Raw genomic sequence first — 17,253 nt, 5'->3', positions numbered from 1 at the left:
TTTTATGTTTTATTCTGATATTATTTGTAACGTATTCTCATAATAAATAGGCCATTGTAACTTATAAAAACGTTTCATAATTATTTCAGACCTTATTTTGTCCTTATTTTATATTATGTCCCTTATTTTGTCGATTTTTTTCCAAAACGAAGAAACGCGTACTGCAATAACAATGTATTTTTAGCAGATCTTTTTTTTTGTGAGTTCTGTAATCAAAGCATATGACGTCAATATAATTTAATTCAGATGAAATAAAAAAATAAATAACCTAACGGTAAAAAAAGAAAAAAAAAAATTTACATAAACAAATTTCGATCGGAAGATCATTTTTTAAAATATTTTTTATAACAAATTCTTGATCAGCGGAAAAAGTTAGTCGGGTTTAAAAAAAGAAAGAACCGGCCGAGATGGCTTCCCCCACTCCACCGCCATACGCGGTGCTGTATTTTATCACTGAGTTGACCGCAAAGCGGATGAACAAATTCATGAGCAACTGCTACCAGAATTTATTGTCGGTTAGTATGAAGCCTTTCCTGTATCGTGTCCAATTTTTAGCCCTCTATGTTTAAAACCGGCGGTGCAATAATTAGTGAAAAAAAAAAAAATTATCTCCCTTCCTAATTGACTGTTGGCAAATTGTTTTTTTTTTGTAAATTCGTCAAAAAATAACAGCTTTCGAGTGAGGCTGATCGTAGCCCTGTAACGTAAAAATTGGCGATGAAATTCCATTTGTTTATGTCTGAAAAACATACCCTCTTTTTGGAGCCATTTTTCACCAACTTAATAGTAAAAAATCATTTCGCCCTTCAGTGTACATGATAATGGGATCCTTCTCGATTAAAAATCCGCTAATTAAATTGCTGTACGACGCTCTACGGCTCTGCAAATTCCTTGCAAAAAAAGTCGGTTTTTTCATAACAAATAGCTTTTCTCACAAACTATTTATCCGATCGAGCCCCGGTTTTGCGAGCTTCTTGAGTGCCCTAAGAGACATATTTTCCGAGATTCCTAAAGTCATACATGCATTATTGGACTCGTAATTAGTTAATTAAGAAATGGCCATTTCAGCCGGTTTTTATTTTTTTACAAGAGAACTAATTGACCGATTTTAATTTTCCAAAAACGAAATTGTTCGTCCTTCTAAGACCTACAAAAAGTTATACTACTTTTTTTCTGTACAATTAACAGTTTAGGAGGTCCCAGTAGAAAGCCTGTTTTTCAAAACTTTAAACGCGTGTAAAAAATTTAGAAAGTCAAATCTTTGGTTGGCAAGTAGTAGGCGTTCATGTGGGCTATAATCGTTATATAGTCCGTTTCCTGGACTACAAAGGAAATGTTTACCACAGCGGAGTTTCACAAAATTTAACCAATCGACGAAGGAGCTGGGGTGAAAGTCAGCGTAGTCTGTGAAATGTCGCCTCTGATGACTAAAGTGAAACACTTGAATGCAGTCAGAGGACTCGAAAATAGAGGGTTTGTCTTGAAAGGAAAACGGTCGAATCGTTAGATGGAAACTCGAAAGTGGTGGTGGAGGTAATACCCTGCAGTCCGGTAAAATACCTTAATCAAATCGTCGTGACGTTCTTGCGGTTTTGTCTGAAAACCTGCAGGTACATACCATTCCAAGGTAGTAGCTTATCGGGTTTCAAACGTTTTCGATAAACGACGCAACTTCTAAAACCGAGCATACGAGAACCGCTTTTACTTTGACTGCTCCTTTAACTGTAGGATATAATCCCTCAAATTGACCCCTTTCGACGTGTCGTATACGCGATACCCGCGGATCAAATTCTGCACGAGTGGTATCATAAAGACCATGGAGTCCAATGACGCGCGATGACAGTCACAGCCTTAACATCAATGCGACGTACTGCGGTTACTCCATGCAGGAAACGCGGTTCCGGACTTAATCGAGATTTGACATAACCATGAAGTCGAATGACTGGAATACCGCAGAGTCATCGAGAAGTAAATTGCGTAAATGCAACCACATTCGCTGATATTCATCCTTCCGGCAGCGCTGTACGTTCATACCCATAACGGAACATACTTGACATTCTATCGTCACGGCCGTGATGAGAATTTGTGACGTGTAATGGGGCACACGCGCAGGCTCAAAAATTAGTCCCGTCAAATGAGGGTGAAGTTGGTAAGGTTTCGGAAAATTGTCATTTCACAGTTGGCAGGAATGTGTAAGATTCAATAAATCACAACAAGACAAAACGCGTTCACATTTTGAAAACTCAACTACTTAAAACTAGTTAAAAGTACACACTTGCAAAATGGTAATTTTTGCCCCAAATGTTTTCGTTGCGTCAACGTCACTAACTTCAGCCTGATCACGACAAGCTCTGTACATCGCGTATTCGTCGCCGTGATATCGAGCCGGGAATCGCCGAGGCGTTAATCCATTATAATCCATATGATAATGCGGCATGGCTCAAGGGAAGTGGCGGCAAGCCTCGGGCACCCTCGGGCGTGAAGTCGGCCCTATATTCTCATCATGCGTCTGAACAGCAACCATCGTACAAGCCGAGGGCGAGGCGGCCGGCTGACCCAAGGAATAAACGGAATGGGGATTGGGATACGTGAGGCTACGCCGAGTTAGGACTCGGCCTTCGTTCGGAGCGACGGCAACCGCCAGGAACCGGGATCGGGGTCCACCCGAGGGATCATTCTGGCGGTGGCTGCAGCTTTTGTGGTTTTGTGCAGGCCGAGGATGCCTGCGGTGGCGATGCCGCACCACCTCGCCCTTGCCCTCGCCCTCACCCTCGCCCTCTTCATCGGATCTTCGGATCTTCGGATGAGACCCTCGTCTCAGTTCGTTTCTTTGCTTTCTTTAGCCCCTTTGAATTTATATTTCAGAGTTTGAATAGATGAAATTTCTTGATGCCGCCTGCGGCAGGCTCCGAAACTCCCTCCCATTGTTGTTCACCTTTTTATGGCAAAGAGAAGGATAAAAAAAAAAAAAAATAAGCAAAAAACGAAGCAATTCGAGCCTTTGTCGTTGTTACCTTACCGAGGAGTGATCGTAAATTCGCGCCCGAACACTCAAAAACCGACGATTCCTGTTTCGATCTGTACTTCGAGACTTTTTCTTCGGTTCCTTCCCTGCGCATGCCGGCTATGCGAATCAAAGGAACACCACTATTCGCGTTACTCTCATTTTTTCGGACAACGAGGCGCATTGTGAAACCATTTCTTCTCCTCTCTCCTTCTTCCACACTTATCTCGATCTCACGAGCATAATAAGGTGCCAATTTGAGTCACCTGCACGAGGCTGCTGAGATTACAGGCAAGAAACACGGAGTTTGTCCGAACGTACCAGCGAGTAAAAACGACGTAAAAAGTATCACATTTGATTAATTAATGCGGAAACATGCAGTACACTCATTATGCACTCGTGTCCTTCAAATTCCGCGCCAACACCATCCGTTTTTCCTCTCCCCCCTGTAATGAATTCCGCATTGTAAAACACTCTGTATGAAATTCTCGGCAGCTGCAGCAGCAAATCCCTGCAGCAACAATATCGTATCTGCGCATCTATCCTGCACTGCAACATCGTATCTTTACTTCGTCGTCTTTTGTTTCGCGTTTCAACAGCTAACTATACGACAAAGGTGATATCCATCTCGCCCTACAGCCCCTTGCACCAAGATACACGATATCCGATCGGCTGAAGTTACACGGTGCATGTACATACGTAGGTATACATTATGACACAGCATCCGTCCGGTACGGAGAATCATGAATGCGTTCGTGTCATTGCACGTATGCACTTTACGGTGTTGAAATAACTTGTCGAGAATCTTACCGCAGGGCTGCACTGCACCGACGTATCTGTACCCCGGTATAAACGACAGGCCGCGAGTCCATCTGCTACTATGTTACTTCGGCGCTGTTCCCACTAATTGGCGGTCTCTTAAAAATAGGCGATTATTTCAACAAAACAAAGCTGACGCGGCGCTTTATTGTCCCCCCAAAAACCCCGGGCCTCGGGCCCCGGATCGCGGCGCCTCGACACTATTGCTGGGCCCGACGTCGGGTGCGGACGCGTTCGGACCAGAAGACTCCGTTTAACATTACAGGCTGGTTTTACACTTTAATCAATTGATGGCGTAGGTACTTATACCTGGCTACCGCCGGTCAGGAATCGCGGCTGACCGTTTAGTGCCTGTATGTATGGCACGAAGCGCTTTGAGTCGAGTTAATCTGTTTTCTAATATCGACTTTTTCTATTATTTTCAAGCTTGGTTTATCCCGCCCAACCGCACGGGGAAAAAAGTAATATTATTCATCGAAGTCAGCGCGACGCGTAAATTAGAATTATGTCCGACGCGAGGATACCGACTCAAATTATAGCTCCGTATGAATATACAATATACTGCTTGGAAAAATCTAATATAGGAGAGAAAGGGGAAAAAGAGAAAGACATAACTAAAACACCCGGGTATTGTACTCCTCGAAGGACGGCCAAGCTCAACGGGTGGTCCACGAATAGTATAAGGGATCATAGATATCTGGCGCCTCGTAGATTTGCGAATTTTCAAACCCTCGTCCACCCGTATCCAATTTTACTACGATACACGCGAAATTTTAGGAATTCAGTTTCTCGGATTGGGCACAAAAATTCATACAGATATATGCAGACATACAGGGAAGAGTCGGGTAAAATGGGCCCGATCGGGAAAACGGGTCGATGCCCGTGCGTTGAAAATTATTTTTAGGCCAAAACAAAACAAATTGCTATCTTGAAATTTCTTAAAAATCATGTTCTCGTTAAGAGGCCCGTTTTTCCCGGTCCTCCCCTACCATGCGAACTCTAGGTAAGACCGAAATTGTTATAATTGAATTTCAGAAGAACGGTAATTCCTGAGCCCAACACGTTGATTGGGCGTATCTGCACGGTTGAAACCTTACAAAATCGTTAGTAAAGTGTATCGAACTTAATGTTGAATCGAACGAATGAATAACCGTACCATTCTAATGACAATTAAATGCAGGCCTAGTTGCATGTAGATAATTACGAGCCCGTTCGCACCGCATGGAACCGCTTACTGCACCCAAATTGTTGCATGAATTACGCTTTCGTCTGCATTAATTAATATGTATGATTGTCGTCACCCCCTTTTCTATATCACTCGTTATTTTCTGTTCTACAGATAACTCCCTTCCTCAATCTGCCATTGATGCGTACAGTTCTGTACATTACGAGAATCGTGTTTGCACGCTGATCGAACGCGGTTATCGCGCGATGTCGTTTTCCAATATCATAATTATACCGCCCCGTTGTACAATCTTATCCTATAATAGCTTACTACGAGAAGCGCGATACTATTTATAGAACTTGAAGTGTTTTTATCGTGCGAGTTTGTAACCCGATAAAATAATAATATAACATAATATTGTGACTGAAGTTATACATTATTATGTATGCGAAACATATACGTGTAATTTTTACGTTTTCAAATCATTTAAAATACAATTTCCTAACAATCCTATGGGTATGATTTTCTCCCCTTTGGTAATCCGATCCTTTATTTTACACACGCAGCAGCTGCAGCGGCCAAGCTTACAGATTCACGCTAATCGTAAGCCTCGTAGTTTAGACGACTAGCGGCTATGTATATATTTATATGTATATGTATTTACGGTTCCTCTCCTCAGTCTCGTGCAGCCTGATTCTTTTGTGAAATTAGTGAACCGAATTAGCGTGCAGGGTGTAGGATGGCATAAAAATAGTTTGACAGGTAGACTGCATATCGGGCTTTGGGCGGGACTGTTAATATTAACCTGCTGCTATACCTGCAGCAGTCTAGGTATTGTCGTTTAAACGCGCGTTTGTTTGAAGGCATTTCGGTGTCGTGTTTCAACTGCGTTATGTCCTACCGTTATTTATTTATAACTTTTTCCTCGACGTTTTTTCCTCCCTCCTTATCTCAGGCAAACTTTTCGTCCTGGCCAACACTCGGGTCGTAAAAACGTTAACAGTTATACGTATTGCAGCAGTGGGCAGAATTCGCTCAAGCTGATACTTCCGGTCCGGCTATAATATCGCACGAAATTGGAGTTGTCACGAGGCGATAGCACTCACGACGACTGATAGACGATTTCACGGGATGGATTACAATACGTAATTCCGATTCTATCGTCACAGATTAGGATGTTGTGATCGAGCAAATCCTCCGATCGTGCCGAGTATAATAATGTTTGTTATACCTATGTGTACAAGACATAAGTATTTATATAGTACACGTCGGTACTACTGTAAATTATTCTGCTTTTATAATCACATTATCTGTAGATTTAGAGCTTCGGCGTCTTGTTTCTTCGCGTGATTGATGGTTGTTTGCTTCCGTCATTAGCATCGTTACAGTATTTGTTGCGGTAGCGCAAGTATTGGTATTTCAATTTCAAACAGTACCCACTTATACGTTCACGTTTCGCTGTACGCGGGCATAACGTGTACAGTTATAACACTGAAATGAATTCGAATTTTGTCAACGAAGATTCGCACGATCGGAACGTACCGCGGAAGCAAAAACGAAAATATAAAATGAGATTTAATCGACTGTAACGCGGCAATCATTTTTATTTCAGAATTATACAAACACGCGCAATTTGCGAGAGAGATGAAAATACTACCGACATCGCACAGCCGCAAAACGGTCGAACGATATTTATCTGCATTTAATATTTCCTCGTCTTTAACGATTATCTGCGTATATAGCGGTTATACGTTGCACACTGATTATACGCTACACGAAGAAGGCGTATTTATGTGAATAAATGTATTGTTATGTAAGTAGAATGTAGACGTGAATGTTAATTTCATCATGAATACACAGAAATTAATTGTTCGTCCTTTCGGCGGCCGTGTAGCAATTATATTATCTTTTATTCGTACATTCTTATCGGCATATAATTGAAACCCCGCTATACTATTCATGGCTCTCATCGTGCGCGCCTTACTTTCTACCTGTACAAGTAATTTGTTTCTCGTTTGTGTATCGGTGCAGTTTATTTCGTACACGTACATAAACGAGTGCGAGACTGTGTCAGAACCCGTATTGGGACTACACGTATGAGTGGGGAAGATATTGACGGATTAACGTATCTCTATGATCAATATGCTAGAGATGCACGCCCGAATTAAGGACCCGCACAGCAAAATATAAGGTCGTTGAATTTACGAAACCCGCTGCGCCTACCAGTATAACGATAAATTTTTACAGAAATATTCGATGAAGATACAGTAACTGTTGAGCGGAAACTCCAAATTGGCTGCAATTAGGATGTGCAACGTGCATATGATGCTGCACGTTTTCACGTGAACCCTGAGCTCCGCTCGTAAGTATCGTAGGGAAAAAAAAATTTTAAAATGACACAAGACTTTATACCCGATTATAATTTATTCTTTAGTTAACGTCATTTACTACAGGAAAATTTGGCGAATCAGTTTCACTTTGCCCCTGTACCACGTGGGTTCTACGCAACAGCTCATGCAAAGTTGAGCAACAGAACGAAATAAAAACGCTGATATTGGTAGCAAAACTTTTCTGTTTATCTCATTTCGACGTGACAAGTGAGTTTACCCCGAATTTATCCTTGGATTTATAATTCCTATATATCATCCACTCCGTGACTCCGCGTTAGAAATCTTACGAATCGCTTTATAGGCTCGTCAGAGATCTCGGCGGTTTAAATAATGAAGGTGTTTTTGGCTGTTTCTTTCTTCGTGACTAAAGAAACCTTTCTGATATAAGGTATAATATACGTATCGATAACATTACACAAACCCGGATGAGCCTCGGGTGCCACGATTTCAAAAGTATACAATTCGTTGGAAATGTTATATTTATAGTTAATGATATAATGGTATATTTATTTTCCCCAAGTGATTTCTTCGCGCGCATCATCTATCCTATTTTGCTATCGAACCGTGACGTGAATCAACATTCGGTCGACTCCGCGTTGATCGTCCGTTTGAGAAAAGATGATCGGAAAACCGAATTATATCCCACAGACACGCAGGCAAGCAAAGCGTGTACTTTCAATACCCGTTCAGCTCGCTTCTATCGCCTACAGTTACACATGCAACACCATCGAGCACAACAGGGTGAATTATTGTAATTTTCTCAAACCTGACGTAATCCTATAATATGATGTCTAGAGTACCGTTTTTAACGAGCATTTCGTCGTCATGCTAATTACTCAAGTCCACTGTATTATGCCGTCGCGGATATATTAAACTTTCAAACATTCAAATCATTCCCAACTCCGAAGAATCTTTTGCACGTATGCGTGCCATGTTATAACCACCACACACAGGCGTACGTACACGTGGTCATATGTGTACCATGCCACAGTGAATGAGGCGCCGGTAGAATTCCCTCGCCGCGCGTATACCTTATATACTACATATATCCCGCGACGCGGGACTGCGGCAGTTGATTTTTTTAAAAAAATTTTTTTCTCAAATAAATATTAGTTGCTCTCGGTCGAGAGTGCTCAGAGTATAATACTTATACGTGAACACGGTATATTATTATGCGCGTATACATCCTAAGTGCGGAATACAGTTGTCGTTTCCGTTCGCATTATTGCCATGTATATACGAGGATGGGTAAAATGCGAAAAGAGAAGAACAAGGAAGGAAGGAGCAAGTCATTAATAAATAATTGAAACAAAAACCAATTATACCGTTGCAAACGAGTATAAGTAGGTAAAATGCATCGCGTGTACTGTAAGATTTTCCCACCACGATTTCGGCACGCGCGTTGTACGGTATACCTCTATACCTATATACGTATCCAAGCTGAAAAAGCCTACACCAATGTTTGAAACGTAAGTATAGGTATGCGATAGATCGGGCGGTAGGAAGATATCGGATGCTGCGCGTATAATCCAATCAACATATCCAGGGTCAACTAATTCAAATTCCTTGACCGGTAAGCGCGGCATGCGATGGCAGTAGGCAGTGGCATCCTACCTACGCAGAATTAAAGATATTATAAATCGAAGAAGAAGAAAAAGAAAATCCTGCCATTCATCCAGCTCGTAAACGTCGAGTTTTAAAAATCATGGTAAATAACAGCGAGGCGGGGCCCGGTCATCCCGAGGCTCCTCCGGCACCCGAACGAATCGCCTGAAATCTCCTGGAACATCGGCAACGGTGATCTCGGCCCTCCGGGTTCCAGTTTCTGCGGCGTCGCGGCACAGTGGCGCCCAGCGGGCGCCGCCGCACTCTCCCGCCGTCGCTTGACGCCCCCGAGGAGTCGGGGCCCCATCCCGGCCCCCTCGCCCCTCGCCGAGAAACCGTCCGAGGAAGAACCTCCCTACCGCCCCGAGCCGACGTCGTCGATCCTCGGGCCGCCGTACGCTCTCGGATCCCCACCACGACGGTGTTGCCGAACGGAGTCGAGAGACTAGAGAGCGACAGAATCACAGAACTAGCCTGGCTGGCCTGCGCCTCGCGGCTCGTTCGCCTCGACGTTGAACGTTAGTGAGCAAGCGGTAGAGGTTCGTCACGGACGGTGAAGTATGTGCTCCGGATTGTAGAAAATGGCTGCGTTGCCCGCTGGTACCTCAGGTCGGCGGCGGTGTAAATACGGCCTGTGGATCGGACTCGGTGTTCTTATCGCGAGGACAACGGGAGGTGAGTAGACCGCCATCGAAATCGCGTTGTTCGGTGGTGAATGCGGTATTATAGGTGGTTAAAGTTTCGTTCGAATACCGTCGGAAGACAGATGTTCCGCGTCGTTGCCGTTCTTACGGTTGATACCGAGAGACGGAGAGAAAGACACGGAGCTTGATTTCATCTCGAATAGTTGAACAGCGGCGGAAGCACCCGACTTATTAGACTTTGTCCGAAATTCGTCCGTCGGACCGTGATCTTGGAATCTATCGAGGCGTAATTACTGCTTCAATTGCCATCTCCGCTCCATCGTCGGACAACAGCAACATCGAGTCACACGCGCACGTTCGATTCAGAGATGCGGAGAATACCCCTCGAGATAGATTTTCTCCCTTATCCTCTTCTCCGATTTTCCGTATTTCGTCAAAACCCGCCTCAAATCCGTGACGACGAACCGCGCTCTCGAATATCAAACTGGCAAAAAAAAAAAAAAGAAAGAAAAGTGGCGAAACACCAATTGCGACCATTCTTACAATTAGCCCGTCGTGACTAGGTTAATTCGCGTTGTTACAGAACGAAACGTTCGGCGAGATCTCACAGGAAAAGGTGTACGTGCGATGTTTTCTTTCACTCCTCTTTTGGCACCGAGGATGCTGTGCGATGCAGCCGCGTAGCAAGAAGAGGTGTGCGTGGATCATCGTCTGCACGCAGCGTGAAACGCGACAAGTTTGTCGCAGGGGATATAATTACAGTTGTCGTACGACGATATGTCGTTTCTCGACACTTGCGCGTCACGCAATATTGCGAATAATTTGTCTGTCGCAGATGCCTGAGGAAAGTAAATCGTAAAAAAAGAAAAATGCACAAATCCCTACCGTCTAGGTACGATCCTGACGGCGCAATACGAGCCTGGGAAGTGTGCAAATTGCTAGACTCGCTGCCTGCTGCCTACCGCCCGCGTTCTCGTATCGAGCTCTAAGTTCACACTGACGATGAAACTCAAGCCGTACCACATGTGCCTTGTTGGCTTTTAACCGCGCAATTCTAAGAAAGTGAACGGCGGCACGACTTTTTCACTTTTCGACAAGTCACGTTTCGGAAATTTACTATACGATACACGCCGTTTAACATGCATGGACACCTTATTATTATTATTACCATACAGTCTAGTTTTAAATTACCATCGTACATATTTTTTAATTTACATATATTTTCATTTCGACTTACTGTTAATTCGACAATTATTGAATCAAAGGAAGTTTACCCTGCCTATAAATTGTTTCGTAAATCGTGTGAACTTGTTTTGCCTCGTTCTTCAAAACGATCATAGCGAAAGTTGATTCGTATGGATGTATGCGCATGTTGTACGTGTACCATTTCGAGATAAAATTGTTGGGGGGGAAAACAAAATGTTTGCATTAGTGATCTAATCTGTGCAATACGTATACGTGTTCTTTTTTAATTGATTTTTCTTTATCATGTTGTATTGGATTTCAGCGAAATTCTTTAAATGAAACGTGTTCTAGATATAAGAGCGATCAGATTTATTTACTCGTTATTTCGTTGTTTTTCCCCTCGTTTTCGCTCTCTACGTATTGAAACGCGTTGCGCGTTATGCCTATAATGTTTATAGCAAAGAAACGTATACGCTGAGCCATATTCTTTAAAAATAACCGGAAACATTTTAGCTTTTTTGATGTACATCTGTTGTGCGATGTTTACTTCATAAATTCGAAAAAAGAATCAAGTATCATCGGACATGTATCATAGCTGTGTATGTACGTACACACACGTGATCGTGGACTACGAGAGTGATTCGAGCAATAGTGCGATCTACGAATTATATACAACGTACGCAATATGTTCGAGTCGTAGGTATCATCTTGACTGTTAGACAAAGCGAAATAATAATAAATAAACTATTTTTCACGTTTGAGCGTCGTTTGTAATCTGCATAATAATAGAGCTTTCAAGAAAATATATGTGTGTGTGTGTGTGTGTGTATGTATATATGTATACCTGGAAGAACTTTACGTGAATGAATAGAGGGGACGATCCATCATTCAGATATTTCGATGTTATATAAATAGACACAACGGAGTAAATTCTGTCAGCAGTCAGTCGACGCAGAGATAATACGCACGAATGTAGTCATTTGTATATATTCATGCTCCTTTCTCAGTCTTCCGTTCTCTGAGAATAATAATGCTCGTGTAGTTCGAGCACCGCGAATCCATTGCTTGACAATACCCTGAGAAAATGTGAAAAAGCACGTACGGATAATTCTAAACTGGCGCTTAAAATATTGACAAAAGTCGAACCGCGATCGCAGCGTACCGGGCACCTGAATTTTAAAATAACTTCCACTACGTGAAAGCGTTCACGATGGCACCGGTTCGTATCTCATCGTTAACCGGAGATTCGTTATAGTAGTAAAAATTAGAAGAGTCTAATAAAGGTCTGCATTGACAAGAATTACCAAGACCAATCTTCAGGCCGACGGAGGAATGCAATCCGAGCAGGGAAAAAAAACGAATAAGAGAAAGATGGTGGTACATAATGGAAAAGCTGGGTAGTATAAGGTATTATTCGACGTATATGGTAATCCTACCGGTAATCCTGTGCCGCCGGTTATACCATTTTTGGTATTCGAGATTTCGAGATGCTCTCTCCCACCTTTCGACTCTGATAACGTGAGATGATCGCCTCTCTCGTGTAGAACGCGCCCGGCACACGCCCACGCGAAACTTGTCAAGCAACCTCAACTCTCCCATGATCAATTATCATTTAATTATATTTATCTCGGTTCGACCCGTTCTATTTCCCTCTCCCACCACTTAGTCCTGTATATCTCCGATCGTGGCATTTCTCTCCTTCTCTCCGACTCCATTTAAAAACTTTAAACCCGACCGAGTCCTACGTTCTTACCGTATAATGTATAACATCTACATACATACAACGTACAATATAACCTGGAACCTTAATCGGCTCTACATTATACGAACGAAAATCCGTGACACGATTGTTGTTGGGGATTTTTCAACGTCGTATACCCTCATGGACCACTTGAGATTCAACGCTTGTAACACTCGCACGAAACACGTAACGCGAAGAGTCGAAGAGTTTACGTTGGCTATCCTCATTCGTCGGCTTGTACAAGTAACTTATTGTATGGCTTGGCGCCTTTGGCGCCAATATGTTGCTCCAGAAGGGGCGACGAACCGATGTAATGGGATCGCGACGCTTCGTTCACAACTTATAACAGTTATAACTTGTTGCAACCGCCGGGATCGGTCGTCGATGCGACACTAAGGAAATTCTCTTTGCTCCGGTGAAACGGATTTTCATAATAAGTAACGGTTGTTGTATGGATAATGCAAACGGGATTGCATTTAGTCGTAACAATGCGTTCTCAAACACAAAGTGTAAATATTCACCACAGACTATAGCTCGAAATATTTTTTTCATACTGAAATGATCCCTTATTGTATTAAACAGATCATTGCGCTTAAACGAATTGGTCCGTTCCATTTTTTTCCAAATATTTCGGATACTGATCAGTTTAAAAATTGACGCGGAATTAATTTTTTCCACTTCGTTCGATACGCGAAATGTTTCAAGAAATTAAATATTGATTGATGTTATAGATTTAATGCGCAATCTTTTTCTTTTTTTTACCTTCTTAACACGTCAAACACCAAATATTTAATTATACTAGAAGGTGAATATTAATTCTACTTTATAGTATAAGATTTGAATCTTTTTTTAATACGATTGAATTTGTATCCCGTATTTTTCAATGAGATAGAATTTAGTACGTAACGTTACTGTAACGATGAATGCTTACGAAAAAACGTTAATTCGATTGTCTAAGTAAACTAAATAAAGAGCCAACTCCTTGCAAGACATGATAAATTGTACAATAATGATTTTTCTCCAATGTTTCGTTAACTTAACGTTGCTGCTGGTGATTTCAGCTTCGCATGATTTAACTAGTGTTCTAATCTGATTTCAGTTCTTGGGATCACATGTTACTGCGAAGGTCACTGCCCGGATAACCAGCCAAATGGTACCTGTGAGGGAAAACCTGGCGGACACTGTTTTAGTGTCGTCGAAGAAGTATGGGACAATGAGATCAAAGAATACGTTTCCGAGTATTCTTTTGGCTGCTTACCTCCTGGAGAACAAGGTTTCATGCAATGTAAGGGTTCGCTGGTCCCACATTGGAATGGAAAAAACATAATATGCTGCAACAACACCTCGTTATGCAATCAAGGTGTTTTTCCAACATACACAACTCGGCCCACTGTACCGCCAAATCCAATGGCCGTAACATCAAGTACGACACTGATTGTCTTGGCCATCTCGTTGTCGGTTTGCTTGATGATACTTTTAATTGCTGTTCTCATAATGTACCGTCGGTACAGGCGGAAAGAGCGCGGGCCATGCCTGGTCCCTTCGCAGGGAATGCTCAAGGATCTAATCGATCAGAGTAGTGGTTCAGGATCAGGCTTACCGCTTTTAGTGCAAAGAACAATCGCCAAGCAGTTGGCACTCTCCCAGTGCGTCGGAAGAGGAAGATACGGCGAAGTGTGGCTTGCAAGATGGAGAGGGGAGAAAGTTGCGGTCAAAGTATTCTTCACGCTGGAAGAAGCATCATGGTTTAGAGAAACAGAAATTTATCAAACCGTTCTAATGAGACACGATAACATTTTGGGTTTCATTGCTGCCGATATCAAAGGAACCGGATCTTGGACTCAGATGTTATTGATCACAGATTATCACGAGAGGGGCTCACTGCATGATTATTTGCAAACTACAGTTCTAGATCATCCTTCCTTATTGGCAATTTGTTTGTCAATTGCTTCAGGCGTCGCACATTTGCATACAGAGATATTTGGCACTAGAGGAAAGCCAGCAATAGCACACAGAGATATAAAGAGTAGAAATATTCTAGTTAAAAGAAACGGGGAATGCGCAATCGCAGACTTTGGTCTTGCTGTGAGATTTATAAGGTAATATTGCGCAACAACCAGTTACTTCTAAGAACCTTGTAGTAATGTTTCAAACCATGGCTACAAACATTCCTTTTAAGTCCTTGGCAACTTTTATGCTTTACTACATTGAATCTATTGGTTTTTATAGCGAAAGCGGAGAGATCGACATAGCACCTAACACACGTGTGGGAACACGTCGATATATGGCTCCTGAGGTCTTGGACGAGACTTTGAACACCTCCTCGTTCGATTCCTTCAAAATGGCTGATATGTATTCAGTTGGACTTGTTTTATGGGAAGTATGCAGGAGGTGCGCTACTGGCGGCAAGGTGTCTACGGCCGAGCCATATGCTTTGCCTTATCATGACGCTGTGCCTAGCGATCCAGACTTTGAAGATATGAGATTAGCTGTGTCTGTCAAAAAGAGGCGTCCAGTTATACCTACAAGATGGGAAAATGATTCTGTAAGTATTCGAGTCTAATTGAAATGATTCGCAAAGGAAATAAAATTGATTCGATGAAATAACTGAATTTATCTAGTTTAAAAAATTGGCAGAACATTTTATGTATAATCAATTTGCTAATTTTTAGGTTCTATTTGCGCTGAGTAAAGTCATGACGGAATGCTGGCATCGAAATCCTGCAGTTCGACTAACAGCACTTCGAGTGAAAAAGTCGATATCAAAGCTACACATCGATAATGCCATAAAAATAGTGTAGTGTTTGAAGAAACGTTACATCAAAACTGTTGTTTTTCCCCTAGTTCAAAAACCCTTGTAAATATGCCCTGGTGTAAATAGAATCGATGACAGACTGCAGCCTTAAGACTGATCGTACTGAAAATTATAGATATTTGACGACGAATGGATGCGTGTGATTCGGTATGATTAATGAGCGAATAATTACGACTAGTTATAGATACGACAATGTTATGATTTCTTTAAGTTGACATGTGTTAAAATTTGAAACAAAGTAAACGCGTTCATAAATTTAACACATCTCGTAATTTTAGGATTTGTTAAAGTGAAGAATAAACGGGCCACTTAGATTTGAAATTGATTACAGCGTTATCAAGTGTTATTAGCGTGTTTTCATTTCTTGATATTATCGAGCTCTATCAAAGAGTTTTCAATCAAATCCAGCATCATTAAATTTTCGTTATCCATTCAATATATAAATGCAAACTTCTATTATAAATTTACGGAGGAATTGATATATTGTAGCAAGTTATTGTAAATAATAGTCTACTAAATATTAAAGAAATGTATAAATTTGAAATTGAATTGGTGCCGTTCCTGTAAATTAACTTTCATCGTGCATTGTTTATGATTAAAGCAAAGTTAAAAGCGAACTTTTTTAATAACGTAAACACTGAATGCAAAAGTCATTATGACTGGTGCTAGAACTTTGATCACATGAATATCTACCTTTCTTTCGGCCATTTTAGTTTGTACAAAATAAGAAACAATGCTGGCTTTGGTCCTTGATAACTCAAGCTGAATAGTTTATTGTTAATTACTTAGGATTCTTTATTTGATATATTAATATTATTTTATCAGAGAAATTTAAATCGTTGCAGGATCTTGACAGTTTTACATATAATTTACTCAGACATAGTACCTAGTTACTATGTCGCATGATGCAGTATAAAATTATTTAAATTTGTAAATTCTACAAAGAAAGTAACATTTAAATTATAAAACGTGTGACACGAACATTGTTATTGTCTTATCAAAAGATTCGAGGCAAATGATCATTAGCCTAGAACTATCTCAGAATATGGCGAAATAAATTTATTATTGATAAACCAGCGTATGAAACATGTTACTAAAGTGAATTCGAATTATCAATCTTTACTTTAACATACGCCACCACCAGGATCGTACACTTCCCTAATACCCATGTAAAATAAACAATACTCCAAAAATTAATGCAACATAAAACCATCGATAACTTTTTAACAAAGTTATAAACACGTTTTACCACTTCTTTAAATCCATTTTATCATTAACAATGAATAAACACGCTAATTAGCGCGCTAATATGAAACAAAATATGCAATTACTTCAATACCGAGAAAATTAAACTGTTTTGTGTGTATAGTCACATGCAATGTATGTACATTATTACCTCTTTCAGTATTTTGAGTCTATGATATCATCATATCGCTGTAATATTATAGCTTTTACAATTTGCCTAGACAATTGATCATTTGCATGAAATTTGGGTGTTGTAATCTACATAGAGCTCCCTATGCATTAAGGGGTGCTATTGTTGAATAATGAATATTATCCTAGTTCTTCTTTTTGAAGATCAATTGTAATAAATTATATTATGTACAAAAATTGTTCAGTCTTATTAGTAATATCATGGGTAAGAGTTGTGTAAAACAAGTGTGCGTACATACACTCCAGCCGCACTGTATTTTTTCCAACAATAACTAGACTTACCTATTTTATTATAAATATGACTAAAATTAACGGTCATTTGATTGCAAATAATGAAATTTATATTTTTAATGAGTATTAAATATCACTTTTTTCCAAACAAAATGATTTTCAGTCACACTCTTTTCACACTCATATTGTTCAAATTTTTATTTCGTTTGCATTAACCGAC

The 17,253-nt window shown here is 40.9% G+C and overlaps 1 protein-coding gene across 1 annotated transcript; it reads left to right on the top strand.

Moving 5' to 3' along the window:
* The first annotated feature begins 9,397 nt into the window (after positions 1-9,397).
* On the top strand, positions 9,398-17,176 carry LOC107219422 (bone morphogenetic protein receptor type-1B). Its single transcript, XM_015657640.2, has 4 exons — positions 9,398-9,658; positions 13,653-14,652; positions 14,783-15,098; positions 15,226-17,176. Exons 1-4 carry the CDS (start codon positions 9,565-9,567, stop codon positions 15,352-15,354), a joined length of 1,539 nt encoding a protein of 512 aa, XP_015513126.1. The 5' UTR covers positions 9,398-9,564; the 3' UTR covers positions 15,355-17,176.
* Positions 17,177-17,253: the final 77 nt, after the last annotated feature.

This window comes from Neodiprion lecontei, chromosome 1 (genome assembly GCF_021901455.1).
Source record: "Neodiprion lecontei isolate iyNeoLeco1 chromosome 1, iyNeoLeco1.1, whole genome shotgun sequence".
In the NCBI taxonomy this organism is placed as follows: Eukaryota; Metazoa; Arthropoda; class Insecta; order Hymenoptera; family Diprionidae; genus Neodiprion; species Neodiprion lecontei.
Note: the sequence above shows the minus strand (reverse complement) of the source record. Positions and strands in the feature narration are given on the sequence as shown.